The sequence below is a fragment of the Phoenix dactylifera genome, chromosome 3 (assembly GCF_009389715.1).
Source record: "Phoenix dactylifera cultivar Barhee BC4 chromosome 3, palm_55x_up_171113_PBpolish2nd_filt_p, whole genome shotgun sequence".
Classification (NCBI taxonomy): Eukaryota; Viridiplantae; Streptophyta; class Magnoliopsida; order Arecales; family Arecaceae; genus Phoenix; species Phoenix dactylifera.
This window is the reverse complement of record NC_052394.1, coordinates 23645578-23661025: the sequence shown is the minus strand read 5'-3', so window position 1 is coordinate 23661025 and position 15448 is coordinate 23645578. Positions and strand designations below refer to the sequence as shown.

General features: G+C 39.6%; 1 protein-coding gene and 1 long non-coding RNA gene across 3 annotated transcripts; one reads left to right on the top strand and one right to left on the bottom strand.

The window, feature by feature from the left end:
• Positions 1 to 2217: 2217 nt before the first annotated feature.
• On the bottom strand, positions 2218 to 7452 carry LOC113462537. Of its 2 annotated transcripts, none has more exons than XR_005511262.1 (3): positions 7358 to 7452; positions 2879 to 7178; positions 2218 to 2466 (listed from the first exon to the last, which is right to left on the bottom strand). It is a non-coding gene; the product is annotated as an uncharacterized LOC113462537 (long non-coding RNA). The 2 variants fall into 2 exon arrangements; XR_005511263.1 differs by lacking the exon at positions 7358 to 7452 and having other exon boundaries at positions 2242 to 2466; positions 2879 to 3019; positions 3845 to 7333.
• A 3690-nt stretch (positions 7453 to 11142) lies between these two features.
• LOC108511030 (universal stress protein PHOS32-like) lies at positions 11143 to 13890 on the top strand. Its single transcript, XM_039125088.1, has 4 exons — positions 11143 to 11404; positions 11512 to 11621; positions 11756 to 11874; positions 13465 to 13890. Exons 1-4 carry the CDS (start codon positions 11230 to 11232, stop codon positions 13550 to 13552), a joined length of 492 nt encoding a protein of 163 aa, XP_038981016.1. The 5' UTR covers positions 11143 to 11229; the 3' UTR covers positions 13553 to 13890.
• Positions 13891 to 15448: the final 1558 nt, after the last annotated feature.

Sequence of the window (15448 nt, the reverse complement as noted above, 5' to 3'; positions counted from 1 at the left end):
CTGCAAGCATGTTTTGAGACAAATGCGTGACAATTTTTGACTTGGATTGTGAGGATCTGCTGCACCCATCACGTTCTAATACACGAAGTCAATACACGATATATGTAAAGCAATTTGCTGGTGCACCGGAGTGGTGCTGGACCTAATATAGTTAAAAAATTTGTGATGTATTGCTTCTATCACAACACAAATAGTTTCTACCATATACAAACATGAACCATTGATCTACTTTTATCTATTTTTTTTATTTTTTACATGAAAAATTATAGATCATTGATCTTAAAAGTTTTAAAGAGATATACAGACATGCATGGTTGAGAGGCACTAAATAAGGATCTTATATTCTTATTTTGATGGTGGATGATTTCACTTCCGACAGATGGTGACGGATTTTGATGACAATAACAAGAGAATCTCGATAATTATCACTACAAAAAAAAGAAAAAAACAGAAGCGCTATTAATTAAAGAGATGCATCGATTTTTATTCTGATGTATGTTAATTGTAGATACTGTATATTTGTGATCCATTGCGTGGGTCCTTACTCTCTCTCAACCTAAAAACATGTAATCATGCAAAACAATGTCTAACATAACACATTGTAACTTACTCTTTACACCAGCACGAGCGTGACTCTTTTGATGCCCAATGTATTATATCAAATTGTTATATCTATTATTCTATTTCTCATCCAATACAACACTAATTCGGCAAACAAGGATCATCCGCCGCTAGATACAGAGCACGACTATCAATAATGATATGCCATGTATGGCATATAAAGCTATCTCGATAGTTGTTATTGTTCTAATGATAACCGTCGAGCATGGTTCTGTATTCTCAGGTGTAATTCTCACACCTTAGGAGATTTTGGTCAAAAACAAAAATTGTGCAGCGTGGCATTGTTTTCTTTGTACAATATAGTGCTGCTTGTATGCACGGATTCAAGAAGTCAAGACAAGTAGTTATTTTTGAACTCAAGATTCGCATACATAAATTTTCCAATCGGAGCACTGGTGCTCCCCATGTCCACTTAGAAGCTTCACGTCTTCCTCGCAGATCACATGCCATTCCGTAATCGCGTGTCTGAAGACATGCCTACGAGCTTCCACCTCTCTCCCGTTGTCCTGACGAGAAATCCCTCATAAAAAGAAAAAGAGAGAAGATGGTTGGCCGTCGTATCCTGGAAGAATACATGCACACGGACCAACCTTCCAAAGTCTCAACCTAGAGGATTCCCATCGCCATTCTCCGCCACCAGAGAAAGGTCAAGGACAAGCCGAACTTTCCATGTATACCGTGCCTTCAATACTACGCACGCTAATCAAAATCCAGAGAGGACTCGGTCGTCATCTTAAAAAAAAAGCTTACAGCAACTTGCTCGTAAACAAAAACCAGTAAAGTATTTGCTTTCATAGACCCAAAGGCCTCAAAAGTGGTGAGGGTGCGGTTTTTATTAGGTGGGGAGTGATGGAGGGACGGTGCACGAAGTCTGGCGAGGATTGGGTGGAGGACATGTCGCATTGAATCACGGGAAAGATTCCGGATTCAAATTTGCTGCGCCCATGACCATACATACTGGTGGAGGGGGCTATTCGTTGTCGAGGGCCCCGAGAATCTCTGAATCCTTTGACCATGCTCCATAGCCCTGGCTTCACTCTTATTAACTCCAGCTTCCATTAGTTTATCAACATGCAATCTCTCTTTCACCACTCTCAAATCTACGCTATGCTCATAATGCCGCTGTCCTATATAATGTACTAAATGGACTCACGAGGCATCCAATTCAATTGGCACCTTATTATCTAAGGTGGTGGTTGTTGAATCTCAACTTTTGATTGAGATCATTAACCATCTGTTCATGGAAGTTGGATTGGGTATGAAACTAATTCACCATGAGCTGCCCTCACATTCCTACTCTCTGGAAGTTGTGACATGAATCAAATTGTTATATGGTTGGCTGTCATGTTGATGGATCCATATTATTATAAAACAAGCTGGAGGTTGGCAAGACCTAGCTGAGATACCTAATGCCGGCAGAATGCGAGTGCAAGTCAAGGATCTTGACATCAGCCACAGCCATTTTTTTCCAACTGCAGTTGGCCTAACCAAACTAACAACGGGTCACACTTTTGAGGGAAAGCGATCGACTACCTCCCTCAAGACATATGCAGCAAACTGAGAAAAATAAAAAAAATATTAATTTCCAGCTTCAGATTAACTTCTTTTTCTTCCTTTTGCATTTCATATATTTGTTATTCTTATAAAAAATTGTTATAAACAATTAATAAGAAGCGTATGTATCCTTCTCATTTTTTTTTTTTTAAAAAAAAAAGGCAGCTCATAATGCAAAGAATTGAAAGCAACTCAACTGATCCTTCAAAGAATGACCATAATGCAACGCATAATTGCTGCAACAGTAGTTGACGCAGAAACTGTTTGCATATCTTTCCAGCTCAAAAGAACCTGCACTTGAGAATACAAGCCAAAGCATGAATCAACTTGCAGCGCAACGTTCCAAATACATATATCTATGTACTCAAAAAGAAAATAATCCAATGATAATAACACGAAAAGTGGAATTCCTGTTGAGTCCGTCCTCCAACAGGTTAATCAGCTGAGAATCACAACACCAATAAAAAAAGCCGCTATATATAAAGCGGCATAGAATATCAGAAAACCTATGTAAAACCTGCTGTATTCTTTTGGGGATAATAAATATTATTCCACAGCAGAGAATTTAAGCATGCATTCGAGTCTCGAGTAAATGTCTAAATTTCTTGATAGCAAGATATATAGGCCATCTTGAAAATAGATATGCAAAACGAACTTCTAAGATGTGAACTATCATAGCCGATTTGAAACTAACCAAACCCACCATTAGAAAGGCTTGTCCTCACCAACTGGGTTCGGCTTTGTGGATCCTTGTTTGCCAATCATTTCTATTAAGGGCAGCATTTGGTGTCATTGCAAGCTTTTCTATCCGATTCGCAGCTTTCACTTGCTTTAACAACTCGTTCTGAACATAGATAATGATATTATGGTTGTGCATGATGAAAACTTATAGGCATACAAATACACCAAGACTGAATCCAAGTAATAACCATAAATTATTTCTGATGCTTCCAAAGAGCAGCATGTGTCACAGTTACCAGCCCACTAGTCAATACTCACACGATTAGAAGCTTTGATAGATTGCAAATAAATCCGATATCTGAGCAGCAAATTAAGGGTAATATAGCATTACTAGTATACTTCTCCATAGTGTTATGTGTGTGCATGACATTATGCTAAATTCTTTTAAATTTTGTACAAAAAATGAAAGTTATATCAGAACACCTAGAACTGGCAGGATCTCTAATTTCATCATCGCCACATACTACAACATTGTGCCCTGATAAAACAATTCATTCAATTAGATAAAATATTGAATGATTGTGCATAAGAAAAAGTAATCAGCACCATGAGTTGCAAGGAAGAAATGAAGAAAAGTAGGGATTTACAAATTATTACAAGAGAGTGCCACATATAAAGCTCATAATTCAATTTGATTGAATAGTAAATGATCTATAGATAGAATGAAGCAGTTCGATACTGTTTGATTTGAAAGAACAAACAAGAAATGTATATGTTTAATTTGTAAATGACAAGAGAAACTGGAGCCATAAATTCTGAAGGGATCAAGCAATATGATATGAAATAAAACTACTCAATGCTAAATATTTTTCCAAACTCATGCATAGAATTGTATGATGGGACATACTAAAATCCACTCCATGGAAAGCGTTATTGCCAACGACTATTGCCAATGACAATCTAAATTCAACCTTCTGAGGGGACAAACCTCATTTTGCAGTGAAGTCCAAAACGGAATGAGAAGCTTTAGAGGTGACATCTCTAAGCGGCTTAATTGAAGGAGAACGATTCATTTATGAATAACTTGAGGCACTCTATCATGATCCTGACATCAAACATTCTGACAGCATCAGCTTCTTACACTCGACCATGATTCTGACATTAAACATTTCGAAAGAAAAAGCTTGCCATCACCAGAAACTGTGGGGAGTTAAAAAATGACACAGGGAAACCTGTTCCTGCATTACCAAGCATCAATAGATGCTGTAGATAGCTGATGGTCATCATGAACTTCAACATGATGCAATGATATGATGATATGGGCATCCATTACCTTCTATTATTAATCAGACTTTTGCAAATATATTGATTGCCACCTTCAGAGGATGCTCTTCCCATATTTCTGCTTGTATTCCGACCCAGTGGCTTCCCAACCATTTTTAATCATAAATAGTGCACCTCAATCTAAGTTTTCAAAGAAAACAATAAGGATATTACACCTCAAAATTCTAATGTAAATTAAAAAAAAAAAAAATCTTTGCAACCGAAAATCTTCTACCTTAAAAGTTCTTCAGTCCAGATATTTTAAGGTATCTTTTTAGAGTTTCTAATTTATTCTTTGTTAAATCGGATTTTCTCCTGTGATTATCTAGAAGTTAGCATGAGTGGATCTCCTTTTCCTATTCACAAAGTCCGGCAATGCTAGAATCCTTTATTCTGTAGAAATCTAGCATGGCTTATGTCTCTTAAGAAAGAAATCTAATTAGGGTTATTATACAAATATTTTCAGCTCAGCAACATTAGAATTTCTTATTTTGTAGAAGTCTAACATAATTTAAGACTTTTAAAAGAAAAATCTAATTAGAATTATTACCAAAATACTTTTAAATCTTTAATAAAGTAATATGATTAGAGTTATTTTTGGAATTGAATTTGAGAAATTAACCCGCAATCTATAAAATCAGTCCCAACAGGAGGAAGCGATCAGAATAGCTGCACATGGTTATAAGGTAGAACCACTGAAATCAGAATTAATGCATCTAATAAAACCAGAATCAGGGATTCGCTCTCTCAGCTATACATCCTCTTGATTTCCTACTTTTTCTGGAGCACAAGAACTCCATTAAGTTCTAACTGTAAGTGTCAGTGCACATAAATAAAAGGGTTCCTTTAGCAAATGTACTTTTGTGCCATGGATGAGAAGTCGTCATCATCTGCAGATGCAGATGAGTAATAGATAACACTGTTGGAAGCCTGACAAGCAGAAAGACCATGCAAAACCTAGAATTCACAAAAGCAGATAAAAGCATGTACTGTATAAAACCTACAATTCCTTTTTTAACTTCCCATGGGTTTGCTTTGGGGCAGCATATGAATGTTGAAATTAACTAACCTGTAAGAACATCATTTGGAGCAAGATGTATAACAGATCGATAATCCTAGAATAGTTGGTATATATTTAAAAACACCTTGTCATGCAGCAAAGCTTCTCAAGATGCTGAATGCTAACAAATTAGATATGTCGATAATCTTGGACTAGTTGGTATATATTTAAAAGCAACTTGCCGGGCAGCAAAGCTTCTCAAGATCCTGTAAAGTCATCAAAACCATTAAAACATAAGTGACACCATGGTCCTGACTGAATAGCTGCCGCATATGGGGAATCTAAAAGCTCACGATCATCGTGACGAGGTATTGAAAAGCAAAATTAGCTAACAGGTAAATGAACAACAAAGTCGGACATCAAAAAGGAAACTCAAGTGTGCAGCATGAGGATAACAGTGGATGGGAACTGAATCAACTAAAGAGAAGAGGCCTCCTTCCTCTACGTTCCCCCAATCAAGCTCAATTGCTTGTCAGCAATGAGGCAGAAGATACCACATAACCAGTCAATCAGTTTAGAAGCAAGAATTCTTATGTGATTTCCTGAATGGGCAGGCCTCCTCCTTGGTTGTGGAACTTCTACCTTTCCTTATTAAATTCCACTCAAGTCAATCAAAAGGATTCTTCTAACAAATAAATAATCACAGAGGTTTCTTTTCTTAAGAAACAAAAAAAGCCCCAATGTGGCTTTTTGGTTGATCCATTGGCAGAAATGGAGGCATGGGGTCTGGCATTGGTTAAAAAATTTCTCCATGTACCTTGGTTGGAAAAGTGGGGAGGGGGGGAGGGATCATATTGGAATCTTTCAAGTCCATATCTGCTCCCTGGTCCTCTATTTTCTCTTGCATAACGATATATGTACCTTAGAAAGACACTCGCATCCGGGCAAAATTGAGATCATGGAAATATAGGTAGTCCACGACACTATCTTTACATAACTAAAGGATTTATTCTACAGATGATTGCATTACATGCAGACGAGAAAATACCTAAAACAAACCATCAATGCCTTAAATCCAAAAGCAAGAGACCAATTGAAAGATGGCAAATGAAACATCAGAAGCTAAAAATTGAATCAAAACAAAATTAAAGAGGCATGAGCTATTAACTAATTAATTAACCTATCTCATGTTTGTCGGCTACATCATGCCCGCAGAGAACAAGCGGAGCCGCCACTGAAGATAGAACCGAGTAGTGAACTGAACTCTCATGGAGTCATACAAGCAATAAGTAACAAAATTCTCTCTTGCATGTAACAAAATTCAATACAAGGGAGGTTTCATTTGTTGCAGCTAAACGACCCAGCCAATCCAAATGCTTAAGAGACGCAGAAAGCGGAAATAGTACACTAACCATAGAAAAATAAAATGTTATCAGGGGGGGGGGGGGGGGGGGGGCGCAAAAGAGAACATTAAAAGCCTCGATGCGAACCGATATTCAACGGTCTCCTGGTCTTCAATAAAACTTGTTTTTTTACCAATTCCTTGATCTCCTCCTCTGCCACCAGCTCTCCCAACATCTCCTCCTTCAACGCCGCACGATCCCCAAAGCAGCCAGGAAAAGCCCTCGATTCTATACGTGATCCCCGTCCGTCTCCGGCGGAACCTTGGCCGCCACCAGACGCCCTCGCAATCCCGAGGGAAGCCGCGTGGGAGGGGGAGCTAGGGCTTGGTTGCACGCGGGTGGGATTTGGAATCGACGGGAGGGTAAAGGAGGACGGAGTGTGGAGAAGCCTCCGATGGCGTCCCCGCCGCCGCAGCCGCGACGTCGGTGAGTTTGACGACAGACCGACAGCGTCGGAGGAGGGACTTCCAGCCTTCCACGACCGTGACGGCGAGAGGATGACCAAGGCTCTATGCGGCTTTTTTTCTCTCCAGCTAACTTGACACAACGCAGCCAGCAGAATCCACATACACGAGATCACGAAACTGGTTCAAAAGCTGCACAGAACGATTCTAATCAGCTGAACTGCACTATTATTCGGGTTGTATCTTTCGCATGAATGAACGATTGATCTTCTTTGTGGATCACGCCCACAAAGCCTCAAAGCACTGAAAGCGCAATTATTCATCAGTCCGCACATATCCCAAAGCAATATATATATATATATATGATTTACCAATAAATTCATGCGAACGAAGATGAACCGTTCTTTCATCCGAATGGTACACCCCTACATGCTAGTAGCAAGCAAATATAAAAAAAAAATTCCCCGCAATGTAGACGCCACATAGCCGTGCGCACTACCCACCGATTCATGTGAACCTTATTTATCGAACGCAGAAGCCGATTCCAAACTGCCTTTTTTTTTTTTTTTTTTTTTTTTTGCTAAAACAAGAGGGGAAGGGGGGAGGAAGGGACAAGCCCACCCCCGCGTAGCGGCCTCCACTGGGCCCTCCACCCCGCCAGGAGAATGTTCGATGCGGGCAAACCGGATCGTGTGTTGGGCACGCCGACCTATTTTACTATACCCTTCCCACCCATGAGACGGCTCGGTTACCCGACTCGACCCTCCATGTGAGTACGTCACACCTGGCACCACCCAGGCTACCAGCCGACCAGTAGCACTTCCAGACCCCGTGTCCAGGCGTGGAGCATTCGGTCCCCAAATTTAATCGACGCCCGCGCGTTTCGAACCTGGAACCACTTGGTTGAAAGCAAACGCCCCGTTCCAACTGGGCTACCACCTTGGTGGCATTCCAAACTGCCTTTCAAAAAAAAAAAAAAAAATCTGAAAGTGTACTCGCTGGAAATGGGATTTTTTTTTTTATATAACGAAACTAGTTGAGCATTGTGGGGATTCTGACTCCCTTTGTTGGCCTTCGAAGCATCGTCGATGCTTTTTCTTTTTTTTTTTTAAGGACCTCCAACGATGCCTAAAAGCGTCATCTTATGGTTTTCTTTCAATGCCAAGCTAAAATTAAAAGCATCGTCTTAGTATCGTTTTCTACCAATGCAACTTAAAAACGTCAGCAAATGTTGGTGCCGAAGCTAAAATTATGGATTCTTCTATCTAGCGTCGGCATGTATACATCGTTATTGCTCTTTTTTTTTTTAGTGTCCTTCCCTTTCAACTCCTTCAAGCTTAGACCCTGTTTGGGGGAGCTGTTGGTAGTAGAGCTGTTGGAAGTAGAGCTGTCTGAAGTAGAGCTTTTATAAAAATCTATTTGCTGTTTGGTAACTACATTTTTAAAGTGTTGTGGCACTTTAACATGTGTTTGGTAAATAAACTAAGAAAGTACTTTTGTATGACAAATTTACCATAAAGGACATTGCATAGTATTATACAACAGAGCATAATAAAACATAACATATATTAATACATAATATACGATATAGTATAATATTACTGTAATGTAAAATAATATTATTATAATATAGTAATATGATATTGCATAGCGTAACATAATAGTAATATAATTATTAGAGTAAATTAATTTTCCATAATATTATATAATATTAAATTATTTAATATAACATATTAATGTATTATGATATAATGTAATATATATTATATTTATAGTATAATGCAATAATAAAGATAAAAAATAGTATAATTATTAGTATAAATCAATTTTCCTTAATATAACATAATATTAAATTATTTAAAATAACATATTAATGTATTATGATATAATATAATATAATATAATATTTATAGTATTATACAATAATAAAGATATAAAATAATATAATTATTAGTATAAATTAATTTCTCATAATATAACATAACATATTAATGTATTATGATATAATATAATATAATATTATATTTATAGTATAATACAATAATAAAGTTATAAAATATTATAATTATTAGTGTAAATAATTAATAATGTTGAAATATATTTATTTATTATCTTATTCATTCATTCATTCATTTATATAAATATTTATTTATTTATTCTTTTTTTAAAAATTTCTTTTCTTCTCTTTTTTTTCTTTCCTTTTCTTCTTTTTTTTTGCTTTTCTTTTTCTTTTCTTTTTTTCTTCTCTTCTTCTCCTTCCTTCCTCCCCCCGTTCTCCTTTCTTCTCCTCCCGCGTGGCCGGCGGCGCCGGAAGGGGGCCAGGCTGCCACGGCTGCGGGAGGGGGCCGGGCTATGGCCAGCGGCGCCCGCGACAGTCTCGGCGGCCGCGGCTGGCCCCCTGGGAAGTGCTCTCCTCCCGCAAGGCCGACAGCGCCGGAAAGGGGCCGGTCCGTGGTGGACCCGGGAGGGGGCGGGTCGTGACCGCCGGCGGCCGCAGGAAGGGGGAGGGCGCCCCCTTCTTCTTTCTGTTCTTCAGCCCCTCCCCACCGTGGGACCTCCTTCTTCTTCGGCACCGCTCCTTTCCGTGACGGGGACATCATGGCCGTCGGCGACCGCAGGAAAGGGAAAACTACCCGTCTTCCTCTTCTTCGGCACCTCCCTACCATGGGGGCGGGGGAGAGGGAGTGGGGTTGGGTGGGAGAGGAAGAGACGGTGAGAGAGAGTTTTTTAGGATTTTTTTTTTTTAAATGGAGGTATTTTGGTCAAAAATATAACTTTCCGAAAAAGCTGAAAACAGCATTTTCGGAAAGCTTCAAATTGGAGCTTCCCTCCAAAAGCTGTTTTCAGATTCCCGCAAAAGCTGAAACAACTTTTCGAAAAATTTACCAAACACCATTTTTTAGCTAAAAGTACTTTTGAAGAGCTAGAAAGTAGTTTTTGGCCCTCCAAAAGCTCCCCCAAACAGAACCTTAGCCTTCCTCCAAGCTACGAGAACACTATCGGCTTCCCTCTACCCTAGTTCCACCGCTATAGCACCTTCACGAGCACCGGCACTCTTCTATGACCCTCGCTTAGGCTACACCTTACCTTCAACCCCATTTTCCTCTTCTTTGCTGCCCCCATCTCAATTTTTCCATCATCGCCGCCCCTTTTCTCAACAGCCTCCCATGCCTCGCCGTGATGACCTCGATTTTGGCACCATATATGGTCCAACTATTGCATTGAGAAACTACATTGTTACATGTACGAGGGGCTATTTGATCCGATAGGGGTCAAATGTGGATAGGGCTGAAAAAAACGATTACAAAGTGGATTCTTCTTTGATTAAGTAGTTCCTTGTATTTTCTATGATAATATATGACTCCAGTATCTATCATCTATATTTTGGTAGTAATAAATATTGGATAGTTCTCTTATTATACGTCTATTGCATATATCCGAGAAAGAGAAATAACATAGCGAAAATGATCAGTGATATAGTTAGAGTTGTTGTATGAAGCAGCATGGTAGATTGATATTTAATGCAAGATGGAGTCAAAACTAGGAGAATAATTGTCACAAACTGGATGCAGCAATCCCACCCATTGTCAAAATCTGGCCTCCTTGTTAATCAAATGGTAGAGGCCAAGTTTGAAACCAACCGTTCTCTACATAGCCTTTGAGGCATACCAGGCTGTAATTTGCTCCTTGCTGGGCTAGCCCACTGCATACAAAACAAAAAAAATCCGACACGGACCGAACAATTTAAAAATGCATAATTGCTTTGTCGCCGCGTGTCATCGGATGCCGGATGTAGAAGCCAAGGCCATCTAATTCTTATCCCGTTAAAACTTAAGTGCATTAATAACATTATGACGTGGAATGGTTGACGTTGACAGGGGAATGGGCGAGGAAACTTCCTGGTTCAAATCCATGGGCCGTGGCCCCCAAACCAGGGCCGAGCTCTTCCTGGGTCACTCTTATTAAATTAAACAGAAAAATCCGAACCGTTCTTCTATAATCCCTCTGATCTCGCGGTCTAGTGGTTCGTCGGTGTAATTAAGTACTACGGCATGAGTGCATCATCTCAGCCGTCCATCTTTTCACACCATCCACGTGACACGCACTCCCTTTCTCGCGATTTCTTAAATAGTAATGATGCTCCCGCTCACATCATTACTACCTAAGAAGGGAGAGAGAGAGAGAGAGAGAGCTTTCCTTTTGCTGCTTGCCATCCAGGGAACGAAGAGCGCGAGAGGGAGAGATGGGAGGAGATCGGAAGATCGGGGTGGCGCTGGACTTCTCGAAGAGCAGCAAGAGGGCGCTGGGGTGGGCCATCGACAACCTCCTCGACGAAGGCGACACCCTCATCGTCCTCCATGTCATGCACCCCAAGGGCGACGAGGCCAAGCACGCCCTCTGGTCCCAATCCGCTTCCCGTGTGTTCCCTTTTCTTTTCAATTCCAGCTTTCGTTTTCCATATATATATATATATATATATATGTGCGTGCTTTTAATCGATCTTTTGTTTGTGTATGGTTGTTAGCTCTTATTCCTCTGACGGAGTTCAGGCAACCGGAGGTGATGAAGAACTACGATCTGGAAGTCGACATCGAGGTCCTCGACATGCTCGACACTGCTTCCCGACAGAAGCAGGTCTCCTTTTAATTTCCCTCTTGCTTACATTTCCACCCTTGTATGGTAGAAGGGGGAAAAATAATACTAGTAATACTTTTGATTTGATTCGCTTTTCCCTCTTTTTGGAACAAAATTTTTTTTGACAACATCAGGCAACGATCGTGGCGAAGTTGTACCGGGGAGATGCAAGGGAGAAGCTGTGCCAAGCCGAGGAAGATCTCAAGCTGGACTCGCTGGTCATGGGCAGCAGAGGTCTTAGCCGGCTCCTAAGGTATGCAATGTTCCCTGCATGTATCATATACGCTATCCGAATCCTGATCTGATCCCAATAAATGCGTTGCAAATAAATAAATTGGTATGTTCGTGGCTATAGTTATTGCATATAGTATCGAAGTAGTTTCGAGATCTATTTTTTTATCTTGTATGGATCCGAATTTTTATCTTGTCGGCCCAACGTTGACCATCGTTTCTCAACTTAATATCAAGCTTCGAGGATGGCTGGTTGTTTTATGTCAAAGGGGCTCAGCCATTAGATAACCAATGATCCATGGGCTGATCTCACACGTCGCAGTCGGACGATTAGATCTGTCCTTCTACCGGCTGTGTAACTTTGGACGGGGGGACTGATGGGACTCTCTCTCTCTCTCTCTCTCTCTCTCTTACGATTTTAGACGTGATATATGATCGGACCGAGTCCAAACCAAAACCTATGAATGCTTTGTCTTGTGTGGACGCAGGGGCTCAGGGACCCACACTCTAAATAAAATGGCTGATTCATGGTTCTTGCAAAACCATCTCATTGTTGTTTTCTTAGACCATGGTATGAAGTTGAAACTAGTGTTTCAGTCAATAACTAAATGCAAAATTAGGGAACAAGAATCAAGTTGTTTTTGGGTGTTGATTCAAAATTAGACTTTATCTAGACACTCTCCAACTCAAATCTGTAATCAAGTAAGGCTGCAACACGTGCCAAATGTCTTTTGAACCCATTGCTGCAGCCCCAGGTTACACAGCTCTGTGTTTCATCAGGTTCAATGGTGGTGCTGGTGCAAATGACTGAAACAATGGTTTATTACCTCTATTATTAATGTCAAGATGGTTTGGCCTTAACAAGTTCGGTCTTTTTCCTCCCAACTTCAGCTGCACTGAACAGTTGGAGAAGGGAACAAAAATAAAATTCCGCATGACATGCCAAATCAGCTGAGTTCTTTTTAGTTGATAAACCTAAATCAGTTGACTGTCCAATTGTTTTGCTCCAAAGACATGGTATCTCAATTATGAAACACGTCACATGTAAAATACATTTGTTGAGCAATATGTGCTTCAAATCATAGTTGGATGAAAGGAAGAAAAAAAAGTATCAACAATTTAGGTGGATGTTTCAAAAGTGACATCAGAAGTGTGGCATGTATATTGTTTCTAGCTCCAACATCAAGGTGGATTACTCTGTATCAAGCTCCATCCAGAATCAGATGAATTAGTTATACTGGTTTCATTTCCTGATTGTCCACAAGCTGGATGGTGTTGCTTATGTCCACAATATACCAGGAATTGTGAGAAATTCTCTCTTGTAGTACCTTTTATATTCTCGAGCTTAATATCACTGTCTCTCATGAAATGCATTATTTGAAAAATTTGTGTAATCCTTGGAAGCAACCTCTGATTACTTCAATTGAAACACCAGGAGATCATTCTAAACTGGTAAATCCAATAGGATGTCTCAAATTCTGACTCCTCAAGTTTGGATGGCAAACTTTTTGTTGCATGAAGATATCTATTTGCTTTTGATATCAAGCCGAACAAAATTAGTATTTCATGTAATCTGATTATCCTTTTCCTTTTTCTTTGTATATATCTGCAGGATTTTGTTGGGCAGTGTGACGAGCTATGTGTTGTCAAATGTATCATGCCCTGTGACCATTGTCAAGGATCCAGACTTCAAACCTTGACAGACTTCCTGGAAAGATAAAATCAAGTGCCAAAATTTTCAAGGTGTGAAGATTCCTTGTGCTGGGAGAGAGGAGTCTAGTAATGGACTTGAAATAATTTGAAAGTAGTTAATTAACTTGCTCTTGTTGAAGCAAGTTGCACCTTCTATATACAATACGTTTTGAACTGTGTGCGAATTGTCAGAATAAATTGAGTGATGTGTAGATGATGTGCATCTTTTAGTTGTTTAGCATATCTCATAAATCTCTCATCTTTTCTTTTTAAATTACTTTCAGTTTGAACTACATATCTGATCTGGAATAATTTGTGTTGTTGTATACACGCAACTTGGAAGAAAGAGCCACATATCACCATTGTTTTTTATTACTGTGACAAAATGCTATGTAGCTGGCACACTCGATATTTTTCCTGTCTATTGTTTAGCAATACTTTTGCGATCACGAGACATGGAGTGGATAACTAATTTTGTATTTTTTCTAGTTTCAGATTATATTTAAAGTCATTTCTGAGTGTGTTTTGTGGTTTCTATTAGGTGACTCTTTGATTCATAAGTTTCCTGTAGTCGGCGTTGGATGATCAAAATTTTCAGAAGCCAGTTGAGCACGTTAAGTCTAAGCAATTAAAGATAAGTAATGGAGTCATGCCTCCAACAGATGTATATCTTGTCTTCTGGTTTGGGACAATACCTAACAAAAAAAATCAAAAGATTTGCAACATTTCTTTTGCGTTGCAAATCACAAGTTTGTGCATCTGGTCAATTGCAAGGAGTTATCGAGGTTGCCCAACATAGAAAGATCTTAGGGGGTGCTTGGTTTGGCTACTGATCCGAATGGAGATTAGAATACGAATTGGAATGCTACATGCTTTGATGTCTTTGGTTTACGATGAGAATCAAGATTGGAGTGGAAGTGAAATACTATGGGAGAGTAGAAATTTAATTTAGGAAGATTGAGATATTCTCTTTTTTTTTTAAATTGAAATGAAAATAGGATTTTTCTAACTAAATAGTTGAAATGAGAGTTACTCACTTATATTTTCATTTTGGAGTCTAGCTTCTTGCAGATTCAAATCCCTATTAGATTTTATGGGCTCCCAATTTCATTTTTCCCATGGCAAGGAGGCGAATAGGCACCAACTTGTAGCAAATGAAAATTGGCACTCAAACTTAGTGTTGCAGATGGATGAGGCCAAGTTCCCAAACAATAAATCAAGTCTCAGTGATGTTGCTACTTTCTTGGTGGTCAGTGTTTTTTGAGAGAAGTTTGGCGTCGATTCGCTTGGTGGCTCCCCTATCCTTCCCGGTGCGTGCAGATTCCTCGTGTGATTGCTTTTGGCTGCCGATCCGTTTGGTTCTCAACGGTTGGTCGATCTCGACCTGGGAATGACGCTGTCCGATGTCATTCTCAGCTCGAGTCTTGGTTTATCTTAATTCGGGTACGTTCATATTTTTCATGGGTCGGTACGATGGAGAACCGGTGACCAAATAACCCACGTCGATATAACGTTTAGCCTGGCAGGAGGGAGATGGCTCGATTTATTTCAATTTTTGAACCCCAGAGGTAGAAAAAATATTTTGTCCCTATTCCAATCCAAAGACTGAATCGTCTTCCCTGCGCTCTTCTACGATCTCAATCTTCTCTGGCACCGACAAACAGGGCACTCGTGTCTCTATGCAATGTCCATTCTTGCGCGCATTCAGTAATACGTCTCTTTCTTGAATTGAAGTTTGTGCAACTATTTCCATAATTTCTGGATGGCTGATATTTCATTCGTTTTTTTAGATTCATGTTCTCCCTTCTCTTTTTGATTAGTTTTTTTAAGGTGAGGTGGGGATTCTTACAAGATAAATATGATTTCAATATATAGTGCTTTTAAATATCCTTACATCAGTGGTA